Below are 25,436 nucleotides of genomic sequence, written 5' to 3'. Positions count from 1 at the left end.
CACTCTTGTTGCCCAGGCTGGAGTGCAGTGGCGTGATCTCGGCTCACTGCAACCTCCGCCTCCCAGGTTCAAGCGATTCTCCTGCCTCAGCCTCCTGAGTAGCTGGGGTTACAGGCGCCCGCCACCACGCCTGGATAATTTTTGTACTTTTAGTAAAGACGGGGTTTCGCCACGTTGGCCAGACTGGTCTTGAACTCCTGACTTCAGGTAATTCACCTGCCTCGACCTCCCAAAGTGCCGGAATTACAGGCGTGAGCAACCGTGCCCGGCCTTTTTCTTCTTCTTCTTCTAGAGTCTATTAAGACTGGGAAAACGAAAATCCTAGCGCTAGTTGGGACCAGCAGTTAGTTGGTCGGAGGCTAGAAGTGGTGGCCGGGTTGTCTATGATTGATTCTTAGGATAGGAAGCTTGACCTTAGCGGACTCACCCTCTCAGCTGGGTCAAGGGGCAGGTTCTCGGTGGTCTGATGACTGGGAGGGAGTGGAAGCGGGCGGGGCCGGGGCGGGGCCGCGGCGCCGGGACTGCGGGTGCCGGGCTGGAGCGCTCCAGCGGCTGGTCCCTGGCAGACCCTGCGCCCCTAAATCGCGGTCCGCTGCGCGCGTCAGGTGAGTAGAGCGGCGGCGGGGAGTCGCGCTAGCGGTGGTAGAGGCTGATGTTGGATGTTGTCTCCACTCCTCTGACTCTTCGGCAGGCCAGGGGAGCCCCGCACCCCTAATCTTGGAGGGGCTTCCAACCTCTGGGGTCCTCCGGGGAAACGTGGGTTGGTCTGGGGTGTAGCCAGGTGCCCTGTCCACTGTGGGCACGCTGGGGATTCCGGACCGGGGAAGGGCTCCTGGCCAGTGTTGAAAAAGTCGGCATCCCAGAAGGAAGATTCTGGGCAGATGGGCTTCGGGGAAGGTAGTCCCAACCAATGGGACCGTTTCTGAGCACATAAGCATATTCAGTGGGTGCTAACAAGCGCCTGCTTTGCCAGGCAACAGCGAGCAAAACCGGCTTTGTTCCCGGTCACCGGAAGCTTCAAGGTTGGGGTTCCAGAGCTGGGCGCGCAATGGCAAGCTAAGCGCGGAGGGCCGGGCCAGGAGCGCCCACCAGGGCGGCGATCTGGTGGGTAGCGGCAGGGCAACGGCTGGAAAGGGTCCCTGAAGCCCTGAGCAGAGACCCAAGGGCCGTGCGACTGCAGGAAGGCTATTTTGCTTGGCTGACAGGCGGAAAACTCACGTGGCTGGAGTAGCAGGGTTGGTGACGACAAGGGTGAATCCCACTAAATCTTGCAACTGTTTGGGGTGTGAGGGGTGAGGTGAATTCTCATCATTCTCAGAATTGCTGTGGATTAAGGGTTTTGGGTTGGAGAGAGATTGGGTGCACTCAAAGGACTGAAAGATGGCGACGACACATTCCCTCAGAGGATTTACATTCTGGAAGGGTGGGGACAGGCCCAGGTACAGATAAGCCCACAGGGCGGACTCCAGCCCTTACAGTCGAAAGTCTGATGAGTTATGCCCAGTCTCCTTCCTCCTCCCGCCGGTATGAGGTCTGGGGCCCCGTGGATGAGGGAAGTTCATGGGAGGCAAACGTGCCTGGGCAAGCAACAGCTGCAGAGATTCAGTCCCCACGGGGGTTAGGATCCACACTTAGGACTTAGGGCCTCTTCCTACCGCCTCCAGCAAATGCCATTTTGAGGACTAGCGGCAGCAGTAGGTCTTCTCCGCCAGAGAACTGGAAGGCCAGGTTCTTGAGGGAGCTGTTACTAAGGCTGTTTTTTTTTTTTTTTTGAGACGGAGTTTCGCTGTCGTTGCCCTGGCTGGAATGCAATGGCGCCATCTCGGCTCATTGCAACCTCTGCCTCCCGGGTTCAAGCGATTCTCCTGCCTCAGCCTCCCTAGTAGCTGGGATTACAGACATACCACGCCCGGGTAATTTTGTATTTTTAGTAGAGACAGGGTTTCTCCATGTCGGTCAGGCTGGTCTCAAACTCCTGACCTCAGGTGATCCGCCCGCCTCGGCCTCCCAAAGTGTTGGGATTACAGGCTGAGCCACCGTGCCCGGCCTTATTAAGGCTGTTTTGAAGTGCAGCTGGCTGGAAAGTGGAAGAATAATCCAAGATCTGCATGCCTCATAAAAGGAGTGTGAATGGTTTTGAAAGATAGGAAAGGAAAGGGAGAGAGAAGAAAGAGGAAGAAAGGAAGGAAATCAAATTCATATCCCAGGAATGCAGCTTTCATGACAACATTTTGGAGATCCAATCAACTCTATTCCTCGAGGGCGTTTTTCCTTGCTGGTGTTTTCAGTTCTATTAACACTTCTCAAAAAGTGAAAGGAAAAAATAGTCAACAGGGTTTTTTGGTCTTTGTTCTTTTCTTTCTATCTCTAGTGAGGGAGGTGTGGGTGAGTGACTGTCGGCAGGAAAAGCTGAGAGTTCAGCTATGTTTGCATCTGAGCAGGAAATTTCCAAGGATGAGCAGGGAACTCCAGTGCTGGGCTCATTGTGAGCCCTGAATAAGTGATTGCTCTTGGGTTGTTAGCAGTATTCTTTACAAAGATCTGTGCATACGGTGGTTCCCCTTATCCACAGGTGATACGTTCCAAGACCTCTAGTGGATACTTTGTTTTTGTTGTTGTTGTTGTTTGAGTCAGAATCTCCCTTTGTCACCCAGGCTGGACTGCAGTGGTACAGTCTTGGCTCACTGCAACCTCCACCTGGAGGGTTCAAGTAATTCTCCTGCCTCAGCATCCTGAGCAGCTGGGACTACAGCGTGCCACCACGCCCAGCTAATTTTTGTATTTTCAGTAGAGATGGCATTTCAACATGTTGGCCAGGCTGGTCTCAAATTCCTGCCCTCAAGTGATCCACGGCGCCCCACCCCAGTGGATATTTTGAAATCATGGATAGTACCAAATCCTGTATACACTATTTTTTTTCTATACATACCTACTAATGATAAAGTTTGATTATAAATTAGGCATGGTAAGAGATCGACAACAATAACTAGTAATAAGATAGAACAATTACAGCAATATATTGTAATAAAAGTTGTGTGAATATCTCTCAAAATAACTTATATTGTAAATCTTAGCAACCTCAGCATATGATTATTTTTTCTTTCCTTAAGACAAGAATTTTTACCTTTTTATTTTATGGCTTCTCTTTGCATATCTGAATTTCCAGTGTCTCCACTCTTGTGCTTTAGGGTCATTGTTAAGTAAAATAAGGGGTTCTTGAGCACAGGCAACTGCTATACTGCAATAGTCAACCTGGTAACTGAGATGGCTAGCTACTAAGGAACTAATGGACAGATATTGTCTGCAGTGTGGATATGCTAGTCAAAGGGATGATTCACATCCTGGGCAGGCCAGAGAGAAAAGGTACAGATTTCATCACGCTACTCAGAATGTTAAGCAATTTAAAAGTTAGGAATTGTTTATCTCTGGATTTTTTTTTTTTTTTTTTGATGGAGTCTCGTTCTGTCTCCCAGGCTGGGGTGCAGTGGCGCAATCTTGGTTCATTGCACCCTCCACCTCCAGGGTTCAAGTGATTCTCCTGCCTCAGCCTCCCAAGTTGCTGGGATTACAGATGTGTGCTACTATGCCCAGCTATTTTCTTTTTGTATTTTTAGTAGAGACAGGGTTTCACCATGTTGACCAGGCTGGTCTTGAACTCCTGACCCCAGATGATCTGCCTGCCTCAGCCTCCCAAAATGCTGGGATTATAGGCGTGAGCCACTGTGCCTGTCCTCTGGATTTTTTCATTTAATATTTTTGAACCATGGTTGACCATGGGTAACTGAAGCATTGGATAGCAAAACCATGATAAGGGGGAACTACTACATGTATTGAAAATCCAGATCACAGAATTGTGTGTGTGTGTGTGTGTGTGTGTGTATGTGTAATTTTGGTCATGGAAGAGATCTTAGAGAGTGTCTCCTTTATTCTCACATTTCTGATGAAACCAAGTCAGAAAGAATAAAGAGACTCACTCAAGGTGATCTGTGACAGATCCTAGCCTGGTTACCCCAGCTACATGATTTCCAATGGTACTGAGTCTAACATTAACATTAGGTTTAAACATTAACTTTTGTAGATCAAGAATGTCCACTTGTCCTTGGAAAATTATTTAGCATCTCTGCATTAGGTCCTTAAGACAGGGCCAGTAATTGTTACCTCATTGCTGAGAGCATCCAATGGCACACAGCAGGGGTTTAGTAACTGCTGGCATTCCCTGACCAAATAAGGAAGCTGTTTCTTACCCTCCCTCTTGCTGATATGTTTTGTTTTTCTCTGACCTCAGGTTTCTAGAAGCAGGGTAGAACAGAGGGCAGACACCTAGCCCAGCTTGATGTTACTAAACAATGGCAGCTGGTGAGCCAAGGGTGACGAGGACCCTGAACTCTGTGGCCCCGGCTTTGAGGGAAGCAAAGTTGTTCTCAATTGTGGAAGAGGAGAATTTGGACAGCAGAACAAAAAAGGAAGACAGCCTCTTGGAGCAGATACATTTGTCACAGGAAGCCACATCAAACCCTGGGGCCTTTGCTGGGCCTCTCCATCTGCCCAGTTACTGGGAGGTACATAGCCCCAGGAAGGAATCCAGTCAGCCCTGGGCACCAGGCCAGGAGTGGATAAAGCTAGAAAGAGACACCACAGAAAAGAAGATGTTTGAACAGCTGAAGCCAATTGAACCTGTACAGAAGATGCTCCCATGGGTGGGCGAGGTATCTGCTACCCTGCAGGAAGCCATGAAGAGAGATTGCTGGAGGGAGGCATGGGTGAAGAAGGTGAGGAGACTAAGCTAGAGAGAGGTGGGGTCCAGGTCCTGGACTCCAGGAGCTCTTTCATGCATGCTCCTGCCTGCAGGTCAAATGAAATCTCAGATTGTTCCAGACTGAACGACATCCAGAAAAAGGAGCTACAAGACCTTTCTCCATCTCCCTCACCACCCTGGCATCCTTCATGGAGTACTTCCTGAAATTTGTTAGAGTGGCAGCATTTTTTCTTTTGCTTTGCTTTCCTATTTCTATTCTGCATATCCTCTTTCCTCTCTCCCACATCTTATCTTTCTCCCTTTCTCTTCATCTTTCCTTTCCTTTTTTTTTTTTTTGAGACGGAATCTCGCTCTGTCACCCAGGCTGGAGTGCAGTGGCATGATCTTGGCTCACTGCAACCTCTGCCTCCCAGGCTCAAGCAATTCTCCTGCCTCAGCCTCCTGAGTAGCTGGGATTACAGGCATGCGCCACCATGCCCGGCTAATTTTTGAATTTTTAGTAGAGACCAAGTTTCACCATGTTGGTCAGACTGGTCTCAAACTCCTGACCTCATGATCTGCCTGCCTCAGCCTCCCAAAGTGCTGGGATTACAGGCGTGAGGCACCATGCCCAGCCTCCTTTCCTTTCTATAGTTCACAGTTGCTGGCCTTGTGTCTGTCTTTTAATATTTCTCTCTTCCTTCCATGGTTTTATCTTTCTCTTAGGTTTTAATTCTCTGAATCTTGAGACTGGATGTTAATTTTGTATACACACATACACACACACACACACACACACACACACATTTATATAAACTTCTTGAGTCTCTCCTGTTCTTCCAGAAGCCAGTCACCTTTGAGGATGTGGCAGTGAATTTCACCCAGGAAGAGTGGGACTGTCTAGATGCCAGCCAGAGGGTCCTTTACCAGGATGTTATGTCGGAAACCTTTAAGAATTTAACATCTGTGGGTAAGAGGCTGGGCTGCCCTCAGCAAGCCCGCTGTCCTAAGGGCTCTGGAACATCTGGTTTCCCTGGACAGGTAGATCAGCTTACAATTAGTTTCACTGACCCCTGGTTCTATGCTTTCCAGGTGTGAAAGATCTGAGTCACTAAGCTCAGTGGTAAAGAGAAGAAATGATAGCCTGCATGAAGGCAAAGATAACACTTGTAACATGATGACAGTGTTCTCAAAATATGCAAATTTTTCCATTCATCAAACAAATATTTTGATGACTAAGTCACTCCTGAGAACCAGGTACTTTGCTAGCAGCTGGCCTTTTGAATGTCTCCTTTCTGCATCTACGTGTCCCAGGTTATGGTTCCTAAACAAAGGCTACAGGAGGTAGCCTGTTGTCCCCATCAGATGTGAAGGGGCCACACCTGGGACCAACTCAACTCTTTCTCATTCCCACACATCAGGCAGAATCTTTCTGCATAAGCCAGAGCTAATCACCAAGCTTGAGCAAGAAGAGGAACAGTGGAGAGAGTTTGTCCATCTCCCAAACACAGAAGGCCTTTCAGGTAAGAATTGCCAAGCAGGGAGGAAGGAAAAAAGGGCCCAGGATAACCCCTGAACGGATGGAGAGCTGATGGAGAGGATGAATGCTCTATAGATGCTTTCCTAGTGTACCTCTGTCCAGCCTGGTCAGACTTGGAGTTGAGAGAGAGCTTAATATCATAGGTTCAAGTCCCTTGACTTCAAGTTGAAGATCCAAGTCTTTTTTTTTTTTTTTTTTTTTTTGGGACACAGTCTCGCTCTGTTGCCAGGCTGGAGGGCAGTGACACAATCTTGGCTTACTGCAACCTCCACCTCCCGGGTTCAAGCAATTCTTCTGCCTCAGCCTCTCAAGTAGCTGGGACTACAGGCACGTGCCATCATGTCCAGATAATTTTTGTATTTTTAGTAGAGACAGGGTTTCACCATGTTGGCCAGGATGGTCTTGATCTCTTGACCTCAGGTAATCCACCCATCTCAGCCTCCCAAAGTGCTGGGATTACAGGCGTGAGCCACCGCACCTGGCCAGCTGAACATCTAAGTCTTTTAGGAGAAGTAAATGTCTTCAGTTTCTAGAGATTGAGATATGACCTGAAGGTTGCTTATGCCCATGACACTGCTCTGATTAAAATGTTCTTTCCAAGAGAAAAGAGAAGCAAAGGAGATAGGCTTCATGCTGGGTTGGAGTAAGGGAGGCTTGTCCCTGGTAGTAAATAGTTGAGAGAGATATCAAGCCACGCTGACTACACTTTTTGGTTTTCCAAGACAGTCCTGGTTTATACTTCTCATCCCAGCTTGATTATTAATAACACCTCTTTTCACCCTCAAGTGGCCCAATGTTCATGATGCATTATTATGTGGGTGTCTGTGGAGTGTCTATGGGAGTTTGAGCAATATTTAGAATGAGATAAGATAGATTTCACGAAGTGTTATTGTAAGTTAAAATTTAATTTCTGACGGTGTTGAAAGACTCCAGTAAAATTTTTATTTGCTTGTAATTTGAAACACCAAATTTTTCTTTTTTTTCTTCTTATTTCTAGCCTATGAGGCCCAAGGGTGAGGATGAATGTGTTGGGTGGGAGAGCAAGGGCAGAGACAAGAAGTGTCTTGGGCTGAATGGAGAGCTGTGTTGGAGTTCTTCTTCTTCTCCTTCTCCTCCTTCTTCTTCTTCTTTCTTCCTTTTTTTTTTTTTTTTTTTTGAGACAGAGTTTCGCTCTAGTTGCCCAGGCAGGAGTGCAGTGGCGCCATCTCGGCTCACTGCAACCTCCGCCTCCCGGGTTCAAGCGATTGTCCTGCCTCAGTCTCCCTAGTAGCTGAGATTACAGGCAGATGCCATGACGCCCAGCTAATTTTTGTATTTATAGTAGAGACAGGGTTTCACCATGTTGGTCAGGCTGGTTTCGAACTCCTGACCTCAGGTGACCTCGGCCTCCCAAAGTGCTGGGATTACAGGTGTGAGCCACCATGCCCAGCCTCTATTGGAGTTCTTATAGTGAATTTTGTGTTATTCTTCCTCGTTCACTATAGAAGGCAAGAAGAAAGAGCTTCGAGAACAACAACCCAGTCTGAGAGATGAGGGGACTAGTGATGACAAGGTCTTCCTTGCATGCAGAGGGGCTGGCCAGTGCCCCCTATCTGCCCCAGCTGGGTCTATGGACAGGACCCGGGTGCTTCAAGCATCCCAGGCTGGGCCACCCTTTTTTTGCCACACCTGTGGTAAATGTTTCAGCAGGCGCTCCTACCTCTATAGCCACCAGTTTGTTCACAATCCCAAACTGACTAATAGCTGCAGTCAGTGTGGGAAGTTGTTTCGGAGCCCCAAGTCCCTCAGCTATCACAGACGCATGCATCTGGGGGAGAGGCCCTTCTGTTGCACGCTCTGTGACAAGACCTACTGTGATGCTTCTGGACTAAGTCGTCACCGCCGCGTCCATCTGGGTTACCGGCCCCATTCATGCTCTGTGTGTGGGAAGAGCTTCCGGGACCAGTCTGAGCTCAAACGCCACCAGAAGATACACCAAAACCAGGAGCTAGTGGATGGAAACCAGGAGTGTACTTTGAGGATTCCAGGCACCCCTGCTGAATTCGAGACACCCATCGCCAGAAGCCAGAGGTCCATCCAGGGGCTTTTGGATGTGAACCATGCACCAGTGGCCAGGTCCCAGGAACCCATATTTAGAACTGAGGGTCCTATGGCCCAGAACCAGCCATCTGTACTTAAGAACAAAGCACCTGTGACCAGGACCCAGGCAGCCATCACTGGAACCCCCTGTCAGGATGTCAGATCCAACTCTCATCCAGTGAAGCCCTCAAGACTCAATGTCTTCTGTTGCCCCCATTGTCCTTTGACTTTTAGCAAGAAATCCTATCTCTCCAGACACCAGAAGGCCCACCTCACAGAGCCGCCCAACTACTGCTTCCATTGTAGCAAGTCTTTCAGCTCATTTTCCAGGCTGGTCAGACACCAGCAGACCCACTGGAAGCAGAAGAGCTACCGTTGCCCTATCTGTGACCTCTCCTTTGGGGAGAAAGAGGGCCTTATGGATCACTGGAGGGGCTATAAAGGCAAGGAACTGTGCCAGAGCAGCCACCATAAATGCCGGGTGATCCTGGGCCAGTGGCTTGGCTTCTCTCACGATGCCCCCACTATGGCTGGGGAGGAATGGAAGCATGGAGGTGATCAATCTCCCCCCAGGATCCATACCCCCAGGAGAAGAGGCCTAAGAGAGAAGGCCTGCAAAGGAGACAAAACAAAGGAAGCAGTGAGCATCTTGAAACATAAATAAATGGCCTTTCTGACTGAGCTCTTTCTTTGTGTTTGGTTTTCCTGAGGACTGACCTCTGGGGTGAGGCTGGAGTAGAGGGAGACAGGTGCGTGGATAAGGAAGGAAATACATAAAAGAAAAGGGGTTAGAAGTGTGCATACGAAAACTTGTATTATATTTATTTATTTATTTATTTGAGACAGAGTCTTACTCTGTCACTCCGGCTGGAGTGCAGTGGTACGATCTCAGCTCACTGCAACCTCCGCCTCCTGGGTTCAAGCGATTCTCCTGTCTCAGCCTCCCGAGTAGCTGGGATTATAGGCGCCTGCCACTATGCCCAGCTAATTGTTTGTATTTTTAGTAGAGACGGAGTTTCACCATGTTGGCCAGGCTGGTCTTGAACTCCTGACCTCGTGATCCGCCCATCTCGGCCTCTCAAAGTGCTGGGATTACAGGCGTGAGCCACCGCGCCCGGCCAAAACTCGTATCGTTATTAATTAGCACCTAGCTTGTTTGTGTCTGACCATCAATAGTAGTTGTTGAATAAACAGTGGATACTCTGATAGATATGAAGATAGGAGGAAAAGGATGAGAGGAAGGAAAGATGCTGAGACCTGTGGAAGATGTGTAAGTAGAAGGAAAACATTCTAAAGCAGGCATGTTGCCCAGCTTTCATTTTTGCTTCCCCAGGTCCCTAGTAGGCTGCCAAGACAAGGTGGAGTTCTGGCTAGTATTCTGTAGGTTTCCCCCCATCGCCAGGTTTGGGTTGGAGCTACCCATATCCTCACTCTTCAGCTCACTCAGCTCTCTCTTCAATGTTTTGCACTCTTCCTCTTCCTTCCCTTCACATGCCTCTCAGTTTTGTGCAATCAGGGCTGGAGTCTTGGAAGAAACAACCACCATTTGCAAAGTTATCATACTGTAATTTTCAGTGAGGAGATTCCTGGCCTCCAGTTCATGGCAGAGACCATCCTGTGTTGCTCTCCAGTACAGGTGTCCTCTGATGGAGAGAGGGGCACCTGCCTGTCCTTAGCCAGAGAGGGCTTCCAGGTGGAAGACTGGAGAGAGAAATGGAAAGAAGGGTAATAAAAATGGGAAAATGAAGGAAGAGAAAAGGTAGATGACAGAAGAAGAGAAATCAATTCTACTTGGAATTCAGAGTGTTCCTGAAAGTGCAAATTGGAATGTCCCCATAGCAAAGATGCCAGTGAGTGTGCAACTTGATGGATGAGATGTCCCCAAGGACCAATCCCTGGGCAACCAGGCTCTCCTCCACCCCTGCCAAGATGTGACATCACTCAGAAGGGATTTCCTAGAAGAAGGAGAAAATAACTTGAAAAACCTATGTCAGTAGTATGTATCATAAAACCATTGAACTAGGGAGAAGAAAAGCCCTTGGGGTCATCTTGTCTCCATTCCTGCCTCAATGGTTGATCTGAGAGGTGAGGCACTGGGCAGTTGCTGTGGAATGGGCAATGAGACCAGCTAGGGTGGGATTCCTGCTTAGGGGCAGTGAAGGAGGAATGAATCAGGTGGCAGATGGGAGTGCCTCCAGCTTCTCTGCCACCTGTAAATATGTCTCTAACAGCTGGCCTCTTTCCCCTCTACCTCCCAGGAGGAGTCTTCCCTCCACCCAGGCTCTCCAGCTCCTCCTTTCCTCTGGGAATGTGATCCCTCAATAGACCCCTCTTCCTCTTGTTGCTTCTGTTTCCCTTTCCTGGCTTTTTATTCTCTGCTTATAAGAGAGAGAAGAGAACTTACTTAGCTCTTCAAGGAATTGCCCTGAAAACAAAAAGAAAGAAATAAGTGATCAGTGGAAGATGAACAGCACCTTCCCCACATCCTCCCTATGGACATTTGGAGTGACCCACACTGCCCTTTCCACTGGGGGACCCCACAGATCCAGTAAGTGGTTCTCTTCACAGTTTCTCAGAAGCGCCTGGGGTTGGGCATGGGGACAGAGGAATAAGGAAATCCCAGCTCCCCTAATCTTGAGTCCTGTTTCTATTCTCTTTCGGCTTCCCATTCAGAGCTGACTTGGTCCCCCACTATTTGGTGGCCTTGCCTGCTGCCCAGCCACTGCACCTGCTAGTCTTCGATGTAGCCAGTTGTAGCAGATGATCAAGGCAACCAGGGGTCCAAGAACCGGCACAATTACAAACAGGGTTATCTTCCAGCAGGGCACCCTCAGAAAGTGGGGATCTGAATTGTTCACCAGAACAAACAGGGTTAACATGTGTTCCCCTCATGCCCCACCCACCTGTCTTTTTTGGTTCCTTAACCTGGGGTCCTAGAACACCAAAGGACTCTGGGGACAGAATTCAGAGAGTCCATGAACTGGGATGAGAAAAGTACTGCCTCCTTATTTTCAGTAACTGGATTTAACATTGTCTTTCATTAAAAATGTAACAACTGCCAGGCATGGTGGCTCATGCCTGTAATCCTAACACTTTGGGAGTCTGAGGTGGGCGGATCACGAGGCCAAGAGTTCAAGACCAGCCAAGCCAACATGGTGAAACCCCGTATCTACTAAGTGTAAAAATTAGCTGGGCGTGGTGGCGCATGCCTGCAATGCCAGCTACTTGGGAGGCTGAGGCAGGAGAATCGCTTGAACCTGGGAGGCAGAGGTTGCGGTGAGCCAAGATCCTGCCCCTGCACTCCAGCCTGGGCCACAGAGCAAGACTCTTGTTGATCCCACCAACACCCATTCCCCCAAGTCTTGGAAAAAACAAAACAAAACAAAACATGTTACAACTAACCACAATATGAGCAGTACCTGTGACTTAATTACCAATGGAAGCCATAGATGTTTTCATTCCCATTAGAGTTATTGAAGAAATCTTGAAATACTGTCTATGTTTATTAGTATTTGAAATTAAAGGTTATTGGGCTGGGCCTGGTGGCTCATGCCTGTAATCCCAGCACCTTGGAAGGCCGAGGCAGGCAGATCACCTGAGGTCAGGGGTTCAAGACAAGCCTGGCCAACATGGTGAAACCCCATCTCTACTAAAAATACAAAAATTAGCTGGGCGTGGTGGCATGCGCCTGTAGTTCCAGCAACTTGGGAGGTTGAGGCAGGAGAATCGCTTGAACCCAGGAGGCAGAGGTTGCTGTGAGCCGAGATCGTGCCATTGCACTCTAGCCTGGGTTACAAGAGCAAAACTCCATCTCAAAAAAAAAAAAAAAAAAGAAGAAAGAAAGAAAGAAATTACAGGTTATTAGACTTGCTGCTACATTACTTAATGTATTACTTTTGCTAAAGAAACATTTACGGCCGGGCACGGTGGCTTATGCCTGTAATCCCAGCACTTTCGGAGGCCAAGGTGGGTGGATCACCTGAGGTCAGGAGGTCGAGGCCAGCCTGGCCAACCTGGTGAAACTAGTCTCTACTAAAAATACAAAAATTAGCTGAGCATGGTGGCGGGCACCTGTAATCCCAGCTACTCTGGAGTAGCTGAGAATCGCTTGAACCCAGGAGGCAGAGGTTTCACTGAGCCTAGATCGCGCCATTGCACTCCAGCCTGGGTGACAAGAGCAAAACTCTGCCTCAAAAAAAAAAGAAAAAAAAAAAGAGCCGGGCGCGGTGGCTCAAGCCTGTAATCCCAGCACCTTGGGAGGCCGAGGGGGGCAGATCACGAGGTCAGGAGATCGAGACCATCCTGACTAACACGGTGAAACCCCGTCTCTACTAAAAATACAAAAAATTAGCCGGGCGTGTTGGCGGGCGCCTGTAGTCCCAGCTACTCGGGAGGCTGAGGCAGAAGAATGGCGTGAACCCAGGAGGTGGGGGTTGCGGTGAGCCGAGATCGCGCCACTGCACTCCAGCCTGGGGGACAGAGAAAGACTCCGTCTCAAAAAAAAAAAAAAAAAGAAACATTTATGTTACTATATCACAAATGTGATTATCGGTTGATAATTATATTTCAATACAATGATTGTTTTTGCAATCCTATGTGTTCTATTTTAAGTGTATATTTAAAAACATTCTGCAAAGGGGTCCTTTAGACTTCACTGGAGTGCCAGAGAGATTCATGGTACAAAAAGGAGTTAAGACCTTTCATAGTAAAGTCCTCCAAAACAGATACTATTCCTCCTCTTTGGGTGTGTAAAGACGTGTGTGTGTGTGGCGGGGGAGGGGGGCGGTCCACACACTGGTCTAATTTCATAAATCATAGGATAGAACTCTGTGTGCCAGGTGACGAGTAGAGTCACCTACAGGCTCGGGAGGAGGGGCTGTGAAGGAAGTTTGCTCAGAGAAGTTACCATCTGTGCCCTAACGACACCTTCTAGTTTCTGCAACATTTATCTAACAAATATTTGGATGCTCTTCTGTTGCCATTGTCTTTAGGCATTGGGCAATCTGCAGTGAACAAAAAGGCTAGAAACCATGTCCTTGAGGGGTCAATTCCTAGTGGGGTTTGGTGGCTTTTCTATTCCTCCATGAGGTCTTCTCTGATTAGTCATGTTCTGTACTCATGGAAACATCCTGAGTTTTGTAAAACAGAAATATAAGTACAGGTGATAGAGTTGTGTCTTGTTTTTGTTTGTTTCACCTCCCCAACCAGACATCAGGTTTACATGTAAACAATCTATTTACCAAAACAAGTAAAAATAAAAAATAAAAAATAAAAAAACAGTCTATTTACCTCTGTTTTGCCATTCCTGAAAAGAGAGATCATGTGCATAAGGAGTTAAACAGAATAAGATAACGTTTTTGTAAAGCAGTTAGAATAGTGCCTGGCACATAAAAACAGTACATGAGTATTTTTATTATGATTTTACCAATCCTAAATGCAAATGACTTCTTATTTAAAGAAAGAAAAGAGAAGAGAGGAAGGGACCCAACCAGGAGCCAGGGGTCCTTGTTCCCCCAGGTGACTGGAACTAGAGTGAAATACCAAGTTGACCTGGGAGGGCCTAGATATGCCAGAACTTACCAAAAGTCCGGTGGAGATTCTCTGAAAGAGAAACAAATGGAAATGGGTTTAGCAGGGCACTCAAAAAGGATCTTTTATCCTGAGTCTTTGTTATTTAATTACTTAAAACTTGTTCTAGGCACGACACACCCACCATAGAGAAAGGGAAACTGAGGGGAAAACAGGGTATTGAGAGAGAGAGAGACGTCCGAGAACGCTACAATATCCGTTATGCCAAAAAACTGAAAGGCAAGAATTGGGAGAAATGATGACTGGAACTCACCTATCTCTGCTCGAAGTTTTCCTAAAATAGAAAAAGGCAACATTTTAGTTCCTGCATGCTCTGGCTCTCGGTGGGGACCCTCCCACACCCTGCGCCTGGCCCCCTTGTGCAGGCTATTTCTCTGCGGCCCGGAAACAACCTTAGGAGAGTAGGAAGAGCACTGGATTTAAAGCCAAGGGTTGCGGCTCTTTCTCTAGCTATAGTCTAGATACAATAGCGAATGAAGAATGTGAGCAATGCCCCAAGCCAGCACAAGGATCTACTACCTCCCAGCTGCTCTTTGACCCTTTTCTTGGATTCTCAGTTCACAGTGCTGCTCCAGCCCACTGCGTTGCCGCTTTGTAGATCTAAAGCCACTTCCCATCTGAATGAGGAAGGAGGAGCTGAACATTTAGTGAGTAGCTAGCTACTTTGTGACTGGATTTGTAGTAGGCACTTTGCATGACTCTAATCCTCCCTACAATTTAGGAGGGAGGATGTTTTCTCTATTTGACAGACAAGGCAACTGAGGCTTGGAGAATCAAAGAATTTTGCTATATAGTTCAGTACCTGAGATGGAATTCAAACCCAGGCTGCCTGACTCTAACATTCAGATTCTTTCTGCTCAGCCATGTGGGCTGAAGGCCTTTTTCTGTGTGGAAGAAGTAAACAAGCAGGCATCTGGGATGAATTCAAGGTGAGAGAAAGGACTTTATTGTTGATCCCACCGACACCCATTCCCCCCAAACATTCCCCATACCCTCCTTGCTACTTTCTCCTCTCCTCTTAGTAACAAATGGGAGGTGGGGCATGGGGAGGAGTGAAGACTCTTCCTGCTCTGGCATTGGGGAGACACTTGGTAGGAGGAGAAGGCTCAGAATGAAAGCTCTAGGCAAAAAAGAGGAGCTTCATCAGCAGCTGAACTTGAGTCCTCAGTGTTGAATGGAGAAGGAGGAAACAATTTTCGAATGCCTACTGTGTGGTAGAGACTTTCACTTCAGTATCTTTATTCAAAATTCCTGATAGCCTAGACCTGTCTGACTTTGAAGCTCACACTCTCCCAAGTTGCATAGAGCTGCTACGTATGACACAGAGGCCTCAGCTCTACCACTTATAAGTTATATCGGTTTGAGTAAGTCACTGAACTACTCCTGGCCTCAGTTGCATCCTCTGTAAAATGGGGTTACTATATGCCATAGTTAGCTCATAGGGAAATGCTAAGTCTGATTATTCATATGAAAGCATTCCGTAAGATGTAAAACTCTTTCATCATGGAGTTATTTTTTTTCTTTATCACTCAATAGTGAGAAGAAGTTCTGAACCCAGAAGTCACCCACAAATACATGTTAAGTGGTGTAGCTCCAAGAAGCCAGCTCATTTAAAGGAAGGATCTTGATCCACCCACCCTCTGCCCTGTACCTCTCAGTCTGTACTGCAGGCAGAGGAAGACAAGGCCAACAGTGATCTGCAGGAGGAGCACAGGCAGCACCGCGAGGAGAACCAGCACTCCAGGGCTGACCCAGTAGAAAGGATCTGAAAGGCAGGACCGACATTGCCCAGAGCTGAATCCTCAACACTCAGCATGGTGCCTGGGGCCCAATAAATCAGGTCAAATAAAGAAATGAATATCCTCAGGATTCAAAGAAGGTGATACAGAATTGGTCCCTGAGCTTAGCCCTGAAGGAAAAATGGTTTTTTTTTTTTTCCAGGAAATGCTAGTGATTTAGAATGACAAGTGGTTTAAAGTCAAGATTGTGTATTGGGTCAGGCTGGGGGAGTTTTAGGGAGCAGCTAAGGAATTTAGATCTGATCCTCAAGGCCATGGGGGTGCACTGAAGGATTCCAAGCTGAGAAGTGACCACATCAGATTTAGCACCTACAGGACTGGAGAAGATAGGGAGAAATGTTAAGAGACTGTGATAACAATTAAAGTAAAAAACAACATGAACCTGAACTAGGACAGTGGTAATGGTATAGGAAGTCAGGGGATTCAAAGCTTAAATAGGGAATAAAAAATACATATTTATTTTCAGTAACCTTGAAACTGAAATTTAGTGTTTATTTTAATTATGCTTGTAGGCAATACACCACAATAGTATGAACAGAACCTTTGACTTTGTCGTCAATAAAAATCACAAATATTGGCTAGGTGCAGTGGCTCACACCTGTAATCCCAGCACTTTAGGAGGCCGAGGTGGGCGGATCGCCTGAGGTTGGGAGTTCGAGACCAGCCTGATCAACATGGAGAAAACCTGTCTCTACTAAAAATACAAAATTAGCCGGACGTGGTGGCACATTCTTGTAATCCCAGCTACTCGAGAGGCTGAGGCAGGAGAATCGCTTGAACCCAGGAGGCGGAGGTTGCGGTGAGCCGAGATCTTGCCATTGCACTCTAGCCTGGGCAACAAGAGCGAAACTCCATCTCAAAAAAAAAAAAAAAAAAAGAAAGAAAGAAAAATCACAAATATTTTCATGTCACATTAGAAAAGTCACAGAAATCTCAAACTATCGCTTATGTTCATTACTATTTTGAAATTACACTAATTACTAGGGCCACCCTAACTCTTGTTAATTTAATATTTTGATAACTGTATTTTGGTATAAATGTTTTATTTGGTTTATTTAAAACATTCTTCTGGCTAGGTGTGGTGGCTCTCCCCTGTAATCCCACCACTTTGGGAGGCCAAGGCAGGAAGATTGCTTGAGCCCAGGAGTTCTCGAGGCCAGACTGGGCAACATAGTGTGAGACCCTGCCTCTATGAAAAAAAATTAAAAATTAGATGGGCATGGTGGCACAAGCCTGTGGTCTCAGCTATTCAAGAGGCTGAGCCAGGAGGATCACTTGAGCCTGGGAGGTGAAGGCTGCAATGAGCCATGATCGTGCCACTGCAACCCATCCTGGGTGACAGAGTGAGACACTGTCTCAAAAAAAAAAAAAAAAAATTCTGAGATGGGGTCTATCAACTTCATCAGCTTGCCGAAGGTGCATGACACACAACAAAAGGTTAAGAGCCCTCTTCTAGAGCTTTTAAGAAGGTAGTTTACAGCGGGCGCAGTGGCTCACACCTGTAATCCCAGCATTTTGGGAGGCCAAGGTGGGTGGATCACTTGAGGTCAGGAGTTCGAGACCGGCCTGGCCAACATGGTGAAACCCTGTCTCTACTGATAATACAAAAATTGCCAGACATGGTGGTGCACGCCTGTAATCCCAGCTACTCGGAAGGCTGAGGGAGGAGAATTGCATGAACCTGGGAGTTGGAGGGTGCAGTGAGCTAAGATCGCACCATTGCACTCCAGCCTGGGCAACAAGAGCAAGAGCAAAACTCCATCTCAAAAAAAAAAAAAAGAAAAGAAAAGAAAAGAAGAAAAAGAAGGTAGCTTACACAGGATTCAGTAACTGAACAGATGTGCAGACGTGGAGACGTGGAGTAGGTTGAGCAATGAGGGAGGGGGACCTTCACTTCTGTGGCTCCCAGCTATTTCCCATTCTAGGTCTGCTCCTCAGCATCCAAAAGCCCCACTCTAATCTCCATGTGCGATGCTGCAGCTGAAGCCCTTTTCATCTTGATCTCTGCTTTAAGGGAGCGCTAAGTAAGGATAATGACATCAAAGGTAGGGATACATCACAGCTAATAACGTTAAACTGGTCCAGGAGGGTTGCTTAGGTATAATTACAATCCTTCAAGCTGTAGACTAAGGCTTCTGTCTATTATTGTGTTCCCTAAAAGAAGATGCAGCGACCTTTACTTTCAAGGTTTTTTTTTTTTTTTTTTTTTGAGACAGAGTCTCGCTTTGTCTCCAGGCTGGAGTGCAGTGGCGCGATCTCGGCTCACTGCAAGCTCCACTTCCCGGGTTCACGCCATTCTCCTGCCTCAGCTTCCCAAGTAGCTGGGACTACAGGCACCCGCCACTGCGCCTGGCTAATTTTTTGTATTTTTAGTAGAGATGGGGTTTCACCGTGTTAGCCAGAATGGTCTCGATCTCCTGACCTCGTGATCCGCCTGCCTCGGCCTCCCAAAGTGCTGCGATTACAGGCATGAGCCACCGTGCCCGGCCCATACTTTCAAGTTCTTAATGGAAGTTACCTGTAGCAATGTGATTTAGTGAGTATGTACTTAAGGGTTTTTTTCTCCCAACCCCCACATTTTTCCTTTCACAAATAATTAGAAAAGAGAGAAAAGCAGACATTATTAGCCTCCGCATGTAAAGCAACAAGAAGTATAGAGTATCACTGATGAACTATATTTGCCAAAGTAAATCAAACACAAATGTCATTGCACCTGCACATCTATCAGTTTACAGAAAAACACAGGGCATGGAGGACCGTATTACATAGCAACTTGGGAATGTTGTCAACAAAATTCAGACCGTGGGAAACCCTAAGGGCAAAGGTCAACAGGTGGGTCACGTTTGAATCTCTCTAAAAGAAACCAACTGTAAGAGTATATTTATAAAACAATCAGGAAAATTTGACCATAAACTGGGTATTTGATGATATTAAGAAATTTTTGTTGAGTTTTTAAGATGTGATAATAGTATTGTGGTTATTTATTTATTTATATTATTGTGTGTTTGCGTGTGTGTGTGGCTTTTTTTTTTTTTTTTTGAGACGGGGTCTCACTCTGTTGCCCAGGCTGGAGTGCAGTGTCACGATCTCAGCTCACTGCAAGCTCCGCCTCCCGAGTTCACTCCATTCTCCTGCCTCAGCTCCCAAGTAGCTGGGACTACAGGCACCTGCCACCAAGCCCGGCTAATTTTGTTTTTGTATTTTTAGTAGAAATGGGGTTTCACCATGTTAGCTAGGATGGTCTCGATCTCTTGACCTCATGATTCACCCTCCTCGGCCTCCCAAAGTACTGGGATTACAGGCGTGAGCCACCGCATCTGGCCTATTTATTTTTTAAAAAATGTTCTTCGCTGGGTGCAGTGGCTCGTGCCTGTAATTCTAGCACTTTGGGAGGCCGAGGTGGGAGGACTGCTTGCGCCTAGGAGTTTGAGACCAGCCTGAGCAACATGGCAAAACCCAGTCTCTACAAAAAATACAAAACATTAGCAGCGTGTGGTGGTGTGTGCCTGTGGTCCCAGCTACTATGTAGGCTGAGGTGGGAGGATGGCTTCTGCCCGGGAGGCAGAGGCTGCAGTGAGCAGAGATCATGCCACTACACTCCAGCCTGGGTGGCAGAGACAGATCCTGTCTCAAAATAAATAAAAAGAAAAAAAAGAAATGATCATGCTGCCTAGGATTTACCTCAGTAATTGAGTAGGGGAGGGTGGTAATGAGTGGGGAGCCGGTGAAGTGGGTGGTCCCTGGATTGACAAGTGCTGCAGCAAGGTGGTAGACACTTGGAGGCTCATTGTAAGATTATCTCTGGTTTGTATGTGGTTTTTTTTTTTTGAGACGGAGTTTTGCTCTTGTTGCCCAGGCTGGAGTGCAATGGCGCGATCTTGGCACCGCAACCTCCGCCTCCCGGGTTCAAGCGACTCTCCTGCCTCAGTCTCTCAAGTAGCTGGGATTACTGGCATGCGCCACCACGCCTGGCTAATTTTGTATTTTTGAGTGGAGATGGGGTTTCTCCATGTTGATCAGGCTGGTCTCGAACTCCTGACCTCAGGTGATCTGCCTGCCTTGGCCTCCCAAAGTGCTGGGATTACAGGCGTGAGCCGCCGCGACTGGCATTTGTTTTTATGTTTCATAATGAAGAATTTAAAGAAAGGATTAGAGACAACTAGTAATAAAATCAGAAAAATGACAAGAAAAAATAAGTAAAAAAGAGACATTAGAAACTCTTCAGAGAAAGAGCAGAGGTAGTTACACCTGAGACTTGCAATAATACCATTACTTCATCTCATTCCTAAATTTGTCTCAACTTCCTGGCTCCGAAGCCTAGGCAAAGGGTCCCTTTTTACTTGTAAAACAGTTTCCTTTTAGATTCTTAGGCATGCAGACTAAGAGGTGGGAACAGGAGGTTGGAATGTGGATAGCAACCCAAAAGAGAACTTTCTCCCCTGAGGCAAAGTCTTTAGCTGCTTTTCTTTTTGTCTTCCTTGTTGTTGTTGTTGTTTTATTTATTTTTATTTTTTTATTTTTTATTTTTTTTTGAGACGGAGTTCACTTTTCTTGCCCAGGCTGGAGTGCAATGGCATGATCTTGGCTCACTGCAACCTCCGCCTCCCAGGTTCAAGCGATTCTCCTGCCTCAGCCTCCCAGCTGGGATTACAGGAATGTGCCACCATGCCAGGCTAATTTTGTATTTTTAGTAGAGACAGGGTTTCTCCATGTTGGTCAGGCTGGTCTCGAACTCCCGACCTCAGGTGATCCACCCGCCTCGGCCTCCCAAAGTTTTGGGATTACAGGTGTGAGCCACTGCACCCGGCTTGTCTTCCTTTTTTGGTGTGGTGAAACTGAGGGAGTTTGTTGGGAGAGGCAGTTGCTGAGCTAGGAAGTTGTTGAGCAGGAAGGAGAAAAATCTGCAAACTGGAGAGGGTCTCACTGTCAAACTTTTCGACAAGTAGAATTTCCCCAATAAAAACAGCTGTATGAAGAACATTCTGAGACACACAAAGCTATTTCCATATCCCTGCAGGCAGTTTCTAGAAATAGTGCTTTGTTGTTCCACATACAATGCCATCTTCTGGTCCCAGCACTGCAATGGTCACTCCCACCTCCAAAATACAATAGTGATCAATTGTCTGATGTTTGCACTGCAGGTGGGGAGGAGGAAAAGGCAAAGGATCTGACCCCCAGGCTCTCAAAGCAGTTTAGTTCTTCAATTAAATAGCAATTAACTTTCAAAGCTCTCCCTCCATCCACTTCACCTTGTCCACAACTTAATCATCCTGCGATAGAGCAAAAAATATTCTCCAAAATCACCCATCATGCAAAACATGTTGAAAATGAAATTCTGAGGCCGGGCACCATGGCTTATGCCTGTAATCCCAGCACTTTGGGAGGCTGAGGCGAGTGGATCACCTGAGGTCAGGAGTTTGAGACCAGCCTTGCCAACCTGGTGAAACCCTGTATCTACTAAAAATACAAAAATTAGCTGAGTGTGGTGGTGGGCACCTGTAATCCCAGCTACTCAGGAAGCTGAGGCAGGAGAATCACTTGAACCCAGGAGGTGGAGGGCGCCATTGCACTCCAGCCTGGGCGACAGAGCGAGACTCTGTCTCAAAAAAAAAAAAAAAAAAGAAAAGAAAGAAAGAAAGAAAAAAAAGAAATTCTGCAATTCTGCAGAATGAAATAGTGGAGGTGCAGTCAAAAGGTGACATCTCCTTTCTATAATTATATTTAGACATTTGATTTACTTGCTTATTCACTAGGACCAAGCACAGGCGTGCGTGTGTGTGTGTGTGTGCGTGCTCACAAATACAGGGTTTTTTGTTTGTTTGTTTTTTGAGACGGAGTCTCGCTGTGTCCCCCAGGCTGGAGTGCAGTGGCGGGATTTCGGCTCACTGCAACCTCCGCTTCCAGGTTCATGCCATTCTCCTGCCTCAACCTCCCAAGTAGCTGGGACTACAGGCGCGTGCTACCACGCCTGGCTAATTTTTTTTTTTGTATTTTTAGTAGAGACGGGGTTTCACTGTTTTAGCCAGGATGGTCTCGATCTCCTGACCTTGTGATCCGCCCGCCTCGGCCTCCCAAAGTGCTGGGATTACAGGCATGAGCCACTGCGCCGGGCCCAAGGGTTTTGTTTTTTGTTTTTGTTTTTGTTTTTTTTAGAGACAGGGGTAGGGAGTGGGGGTGAAGGTCTTTGCTCTGTCACCCAGGCTGGAGTGCAGTGGTGCAATCATAGCTCACTGTAACTGCAAACCCCTGGGCTCAAGCCAGCCTCCCGCCTCAGCTTCCTGAGTAGCTGCGAGGCAAACCACCATGCCCTAGGGTTTTGTTTTTGTTTTTGTATCCTACAGCAGCTTGCTCTTATCACTCAATAATACCTTATAGAAGGCCTCCAAACCATCTGGCCTTGTGCTAAAATAATCTTTTTAATGCCTGCATAATATTCACAGTATGGCTACCATTGTTTATTCAGTCACTTACCTACTGAAAGGCATTGATTTTGATCCCAATTTCCTTGCTACTCTGAATAATGATGCAACAGACATCTCTAAGCATGAGTTTCTGTTTATTGATGTGTACATTTGTATGGAATTCATTCCCAGGAGTGAGATGTTTGGGTTGAGGGATCTCATCTCAGTTGAGAGAATAATTGTTCTTGGCCACCCAACAGTTAATACCTAATATTATATGGCACTACTCACCTTCTACTTTCAATTCCATTGCTGCCTCCTCTTGGTAAGAATGATCTCGGAAGAAGCAGGTGAAACCTCCTTCATCTGAGAACCTTACATTCTGGATCCTGAGAGTCACCTTTCCCTCACCAATAGCATCTTTCAGCAGCTCTGTCCGGCCCCGATATTCAGGTGCCTGCTCTCCATCTTGGTCCCTGCCGTTTCTGTAGAGATGAACCACCCTAGAGAAGGGGGGGCGGTACCACCCCACCTCCATGCCTGTAGCGTTCTTCCCAGGAGATATGCGACATGGCAATTCCACTTCATCCCCGACCAGAGCCCGGATAGGGTGCCTTGGTCCTATCACTCTGAACTGCCCTGTCCAAGACACCAAAAGGAAGAGATTTAAGATCAGAGGGAACCTTGGCAAGCAAGCCTGTCATGAGAAGCGCTGCTTCAAAACAGGGAAGGAAGAAGACACTCGACTTTTAAATGAAATTCTAGAGCCAGGGAGGATTGCAATTGTGCAATTGTTCTTGTGTTCTTCTTCTTAACTTTTTTTTTTTTTTTTTTTTTTGAGACAGTCTTACTCTCTGTCGCCCAGGCTGGAGTGCAGTGGTGCAATCTTGGCTCACTGCAACCTCTGCCTCCCTGCAACCTCCGCCTCCCAGGTTCAAGTGATTCTCCTGCCTCAGCCTCCTGAGTAGCTGGGATTACAGGCGCCTGCCACCACGCCCAGCTAATTTTTGTATTTTTAGTAAAGATGAGGTTTCACACTCTTGGCCAGGCTGGTCTCGAACTCCTGACCTCAGGTGATCCACCTGCCTTGGCCCCAAAGCGCTGGGATTATGGGCATAAACCACCACACCCGATCCCAAGTTTCCTTCTTGAGAACAACAACAACGAAAAAGATTCTGGTTATAGAGATACTGTGAATGTCCTGGACAGAACATTCTATCAATCATCTCCTCTCAGCATCTGCCCATCTTTTTGCCAGCTGTAGCCATCTCTGACTCTTCAGCCCAGCCTTTAGGTTCCCTCTTGGAAGGTGGTGCAGCATCTTGAGATTGAATCCTCCCATGGGCCTCCCTGTTAGGACTTGACCAAATTGCTGCCTATTCTACCCTTAGAGGTTTTGCTTTTGTCACTCCATCCACTTTAACTGTCTCTCCATCACTTCTCACTATTCAGTCCTTGTTCATACCTTGTTTCCCAAATTATCCTCTGAGATCTTCCACTCTGGGGATGGCTCTATTTCACTCTTCCTTCCCCTGTATCTTCCACCTCACTGTGGCTCCTGGACCCTGACCCGAACAAGTTCCGTGTTTTTTTCTATGTGGATGTGTTTCTTAAGTCAGACTCTGAGCTACTAAGAAATAAGGCTGCTTTCTCCCCTAGACCTGGAGAGTGGATGCACTGTGCCTCTGTCAGTCAGGTGGCTCCCTGAGGATGGGAATCTTTCTGTTTATTTCTTCTCTGCACGTGACAGCCGGGTTCCTTTATAAAAACCTACTGGTGCCTGATTATGCAGAGGAAAGTCTCAAACATGACAAGATATTATAATTCCACAAACATTTATTGAGATTTACTATGGACAGGCACTGCTAAGCATGTTACATATTTCATGTAATTCTGATGAGAACTCCAAGAGGTTGTTATTATTTAATCTCAATTTGAGAGGTGAAAAGACAAAGCTGGAAAGACAAGTAAGAGCTAGTTCAAGGAAAGCCTTGAGTTAGTCACATTAAGGAGTCTGGGTAGGGCGCAGTGGCTCATGCCTGTAATCCCAGCACTTTGGGAGGCTGAGGAGGGCAGATCACTTGAGGTCAGGGGTTCCAGACCAGCCTGGCCAACATGGTGAAACCCCGTCTCTACTAAAAATTAAAAAATTAGGCCTGGCGCAGTGGCTCACGCCTGTAATCCCAGTACTTTGGGAAGCTGAGGCGGGCGGATCAGCAGGTCAGGAGATCGAGACCATCCTGGCCAACATGTGAAACCTCGTCTCTACTAAAATACAAAAAAAAAAAAAAAGAAAAAGAAAAAATTTAGCTGGGCGTGGTGGCAGGCGCCTGTAGTCTCCGCTACTTGGGAGGCCAAGGTAGGAGAATCACTTGAACCAGGGAGGCCGAGGTTGCAGTGAGCCGAGATCATGCCACTGCACTCCAGCCTGAGCAACAGAGGGAGACTCTGTCTCAAAAAAAAAAAAGAGTCTGGACTCCATCTTGAAGGCTGTAAGAACCACCCACGGAAGGTTTCTGAGGAAGGGAGGCATGTCAGCAGGTCTATGTTTTAGAAAGATAATATAGCAACTTGAGGATGATTGAAGGAGCTAAGCCCCAGGAAACTAGCCTTTCTGTTTTCAGGGTCTCCCCAGGGCAGGAAAAAAACCATGTCTTACCTGCATAGCTGGAAGACACTTGGAGGAGGAGGAGGAGGAGGAAGGAGCAGAGGCAGCTGGGCAGAGAGGGTCTCGATAAGCTTGCCATCTCCACTGTTCCTGGGGACAGAGAGCCCCCGCAGCAAGGTCAGGCCAAGTGGAGGCCCTTAGGGTGCATGACCCCTTACTGCTGAAAAGCCCGAGGGAAGATCTTGTAGGGCAGTGCTGCCTGGGCCCTGCCTCCACTCCGGTAAGTGCTGCAGCTGTGCCCGCAGAAACAGCCCCACGTCACCCTTGCCAGGCACTCACACAAAAGGGCTACAGACCGAGGGGATGACCAGGGTTTGCCTTCCCCACCCCCCCAGAGCAACGGAGCAGAGGCTGCCTGGTACTGGGCTTTCCTCCCCCACTCCCTCCTGTAGATCCAGCCTTTGAAGGGTCTTCTAGGGGCTAATCAGTGAGGAAGGATCACTTACAGGACCTCAGGAAGAGGCTTGTTCATGGAATATGTAAGGTTCCTCCAATCCACCCCATCCCTACCGACTAGTCAAAAGAGAGAAATTATTATTGGTTCTTAAAAAAGAAAGAAAACGTAGATTTTTTTTTCCTATTTCTATTATCTCACAACTGTCATCACCAGACCATTCTTCTTGAT

The 25,436-nt window shown here is 47.2% G+C and overlaps 2 protein-coding genes across 4 annotated transcripts; one reads left to right on the top strand and one right to left on the bottom strand.

Moving 5' to 3' along the window:
• Positions 1–514: 514 nt before the first annotated feature.
• On the top strand, positions 515–9,086 carry ZFP57 (ZFP57 zinc finger protein). Its single transcript, XM_032140697.2, has 5 exons — positions 515–605; positions 4,286–4,769; positions 5,579–5,705; positions 6,157–6,258; positions 7,760–9,086. The coding sequence occupies exons 2-5, from the start codon at positions 4,347–4,349 to the stop codon at positions 9,016–9,018; spliced, it is 1,911 nt and encodes a 636-aa protein (XP_031996588.1). The 5' UTR covers positions 515–605; positions 4,286–4,346; the 3' UTR covers positions 9,019–9,086.
• Positions 9,087–9,152: 66 nt separating this feature from the next.
• MOG (myelin oligodendrocyte glycoprotein) lies at positions 9,153–25,058 on the bottom strand. 3 transcript variants are annotated; one of them, XM_032140699.2, is made up of 8 exons: positions 24,803–25,058; positions 22,435–22,782; positions 15,595–15,708; positions 14,197–14,217; positions 13,935–13,955; positions 11,083–11,199; positions 10,759–10,779; positions 9,153–10,309 (listed from the first exon to the last, which is right to left on the bottom strand). In XM_032140699.2, the coding sequence occupies exons 1-8, from the start codon at positions 24,888–24,890 to the stop codon at positions 10,296–10,298; spliced, it is 744 nt and encodes a 247-aa protein (XP_031996590.1). In that variant the 5' UTR covers positions 24,891–25,058; the 3' UTR covers positions 9,153–10,295. The 3 variants fall into 3 exon arrangements, with proteins under 3 accessions (XP_031996590.1, XP_031996593.1, XP_031996589.1); XM_032140702.2 differs by having other exon boundaries at positions 22,435–22,777; positions 24,803–24,883; XM_032140698.2 differs by lacking the exon at positions 9,153–10,309 and having other exon boundaries at positions 10,320–10,779.
• Positions 25,059–25,436: the final 378 nt, after the last annotated feature.

Source organism: Hylobates moloch, unplaced genomic scaffold (genome assembly GCF_009828535.3).
Source record: "Hylobates moloch isolate HMO894 unplaced genomic scaffold, HMol_V3 SCAFFOLD_20, whole genome shotgun sequence".
Lineage (NCBI taxonomy): Eukaryota > Metazoa > Chordata > Mammalia > Primates > Hylobatidae > Hylobates > Hylobates moloch.
Note: the sequence above shows the minus strand (reverse complement) of the source record. Positions and strands in the feature narration are given on the sequence as shown.

Excerpts from the sequence above, each read along its gene's own strand:
- MOG (XM_032140698.2), bottom strand. The coding sequence starts at position 24,890 with ATGGCAAGCTTATCGAGACCCTCTCTGCCCAGCTGCCTCTGCTCCTTC. Across the intron at positions 14,218-15,594 it reads CCTGCAGTACAGACTGAGAG|GAAAACTTCGAGCAGAGATA; the intron begins GTACAGGGCAGA and ends TTTCTATTTTAG. Across the intron at positions 11,200-13,934 it reads GAATCTCCACCGGACTTTTG|ATCCCCACTTTCTGAGGGTG; the intron begins GTAAGTTCTGGC and ends TGAACAATTCAG.
- ZFP57 (XM_032140697.2), top strand. The coding sequence starts at position 4,347 with ATGGCAGCTGGTGAGCCAAGGGTGACGAGGACCCTGAACTCTGTGGCC. Across the intron at positions 5,706-6,156 it reads TAAGAATTTAACATCTGTGG|GCAGAATCTTTCTGCATAAG; the intron begins GTAAGAGGCTGG and ends CCCACACATCAG. Across the intron at positions 6,259-7,759 it reads AAACACAGAAGGCCTTTCAG|AAGGCAAGAAGAAAGAGCTT; the intron begins GTAAGAATTGCC and ends CGTTCACTATAG.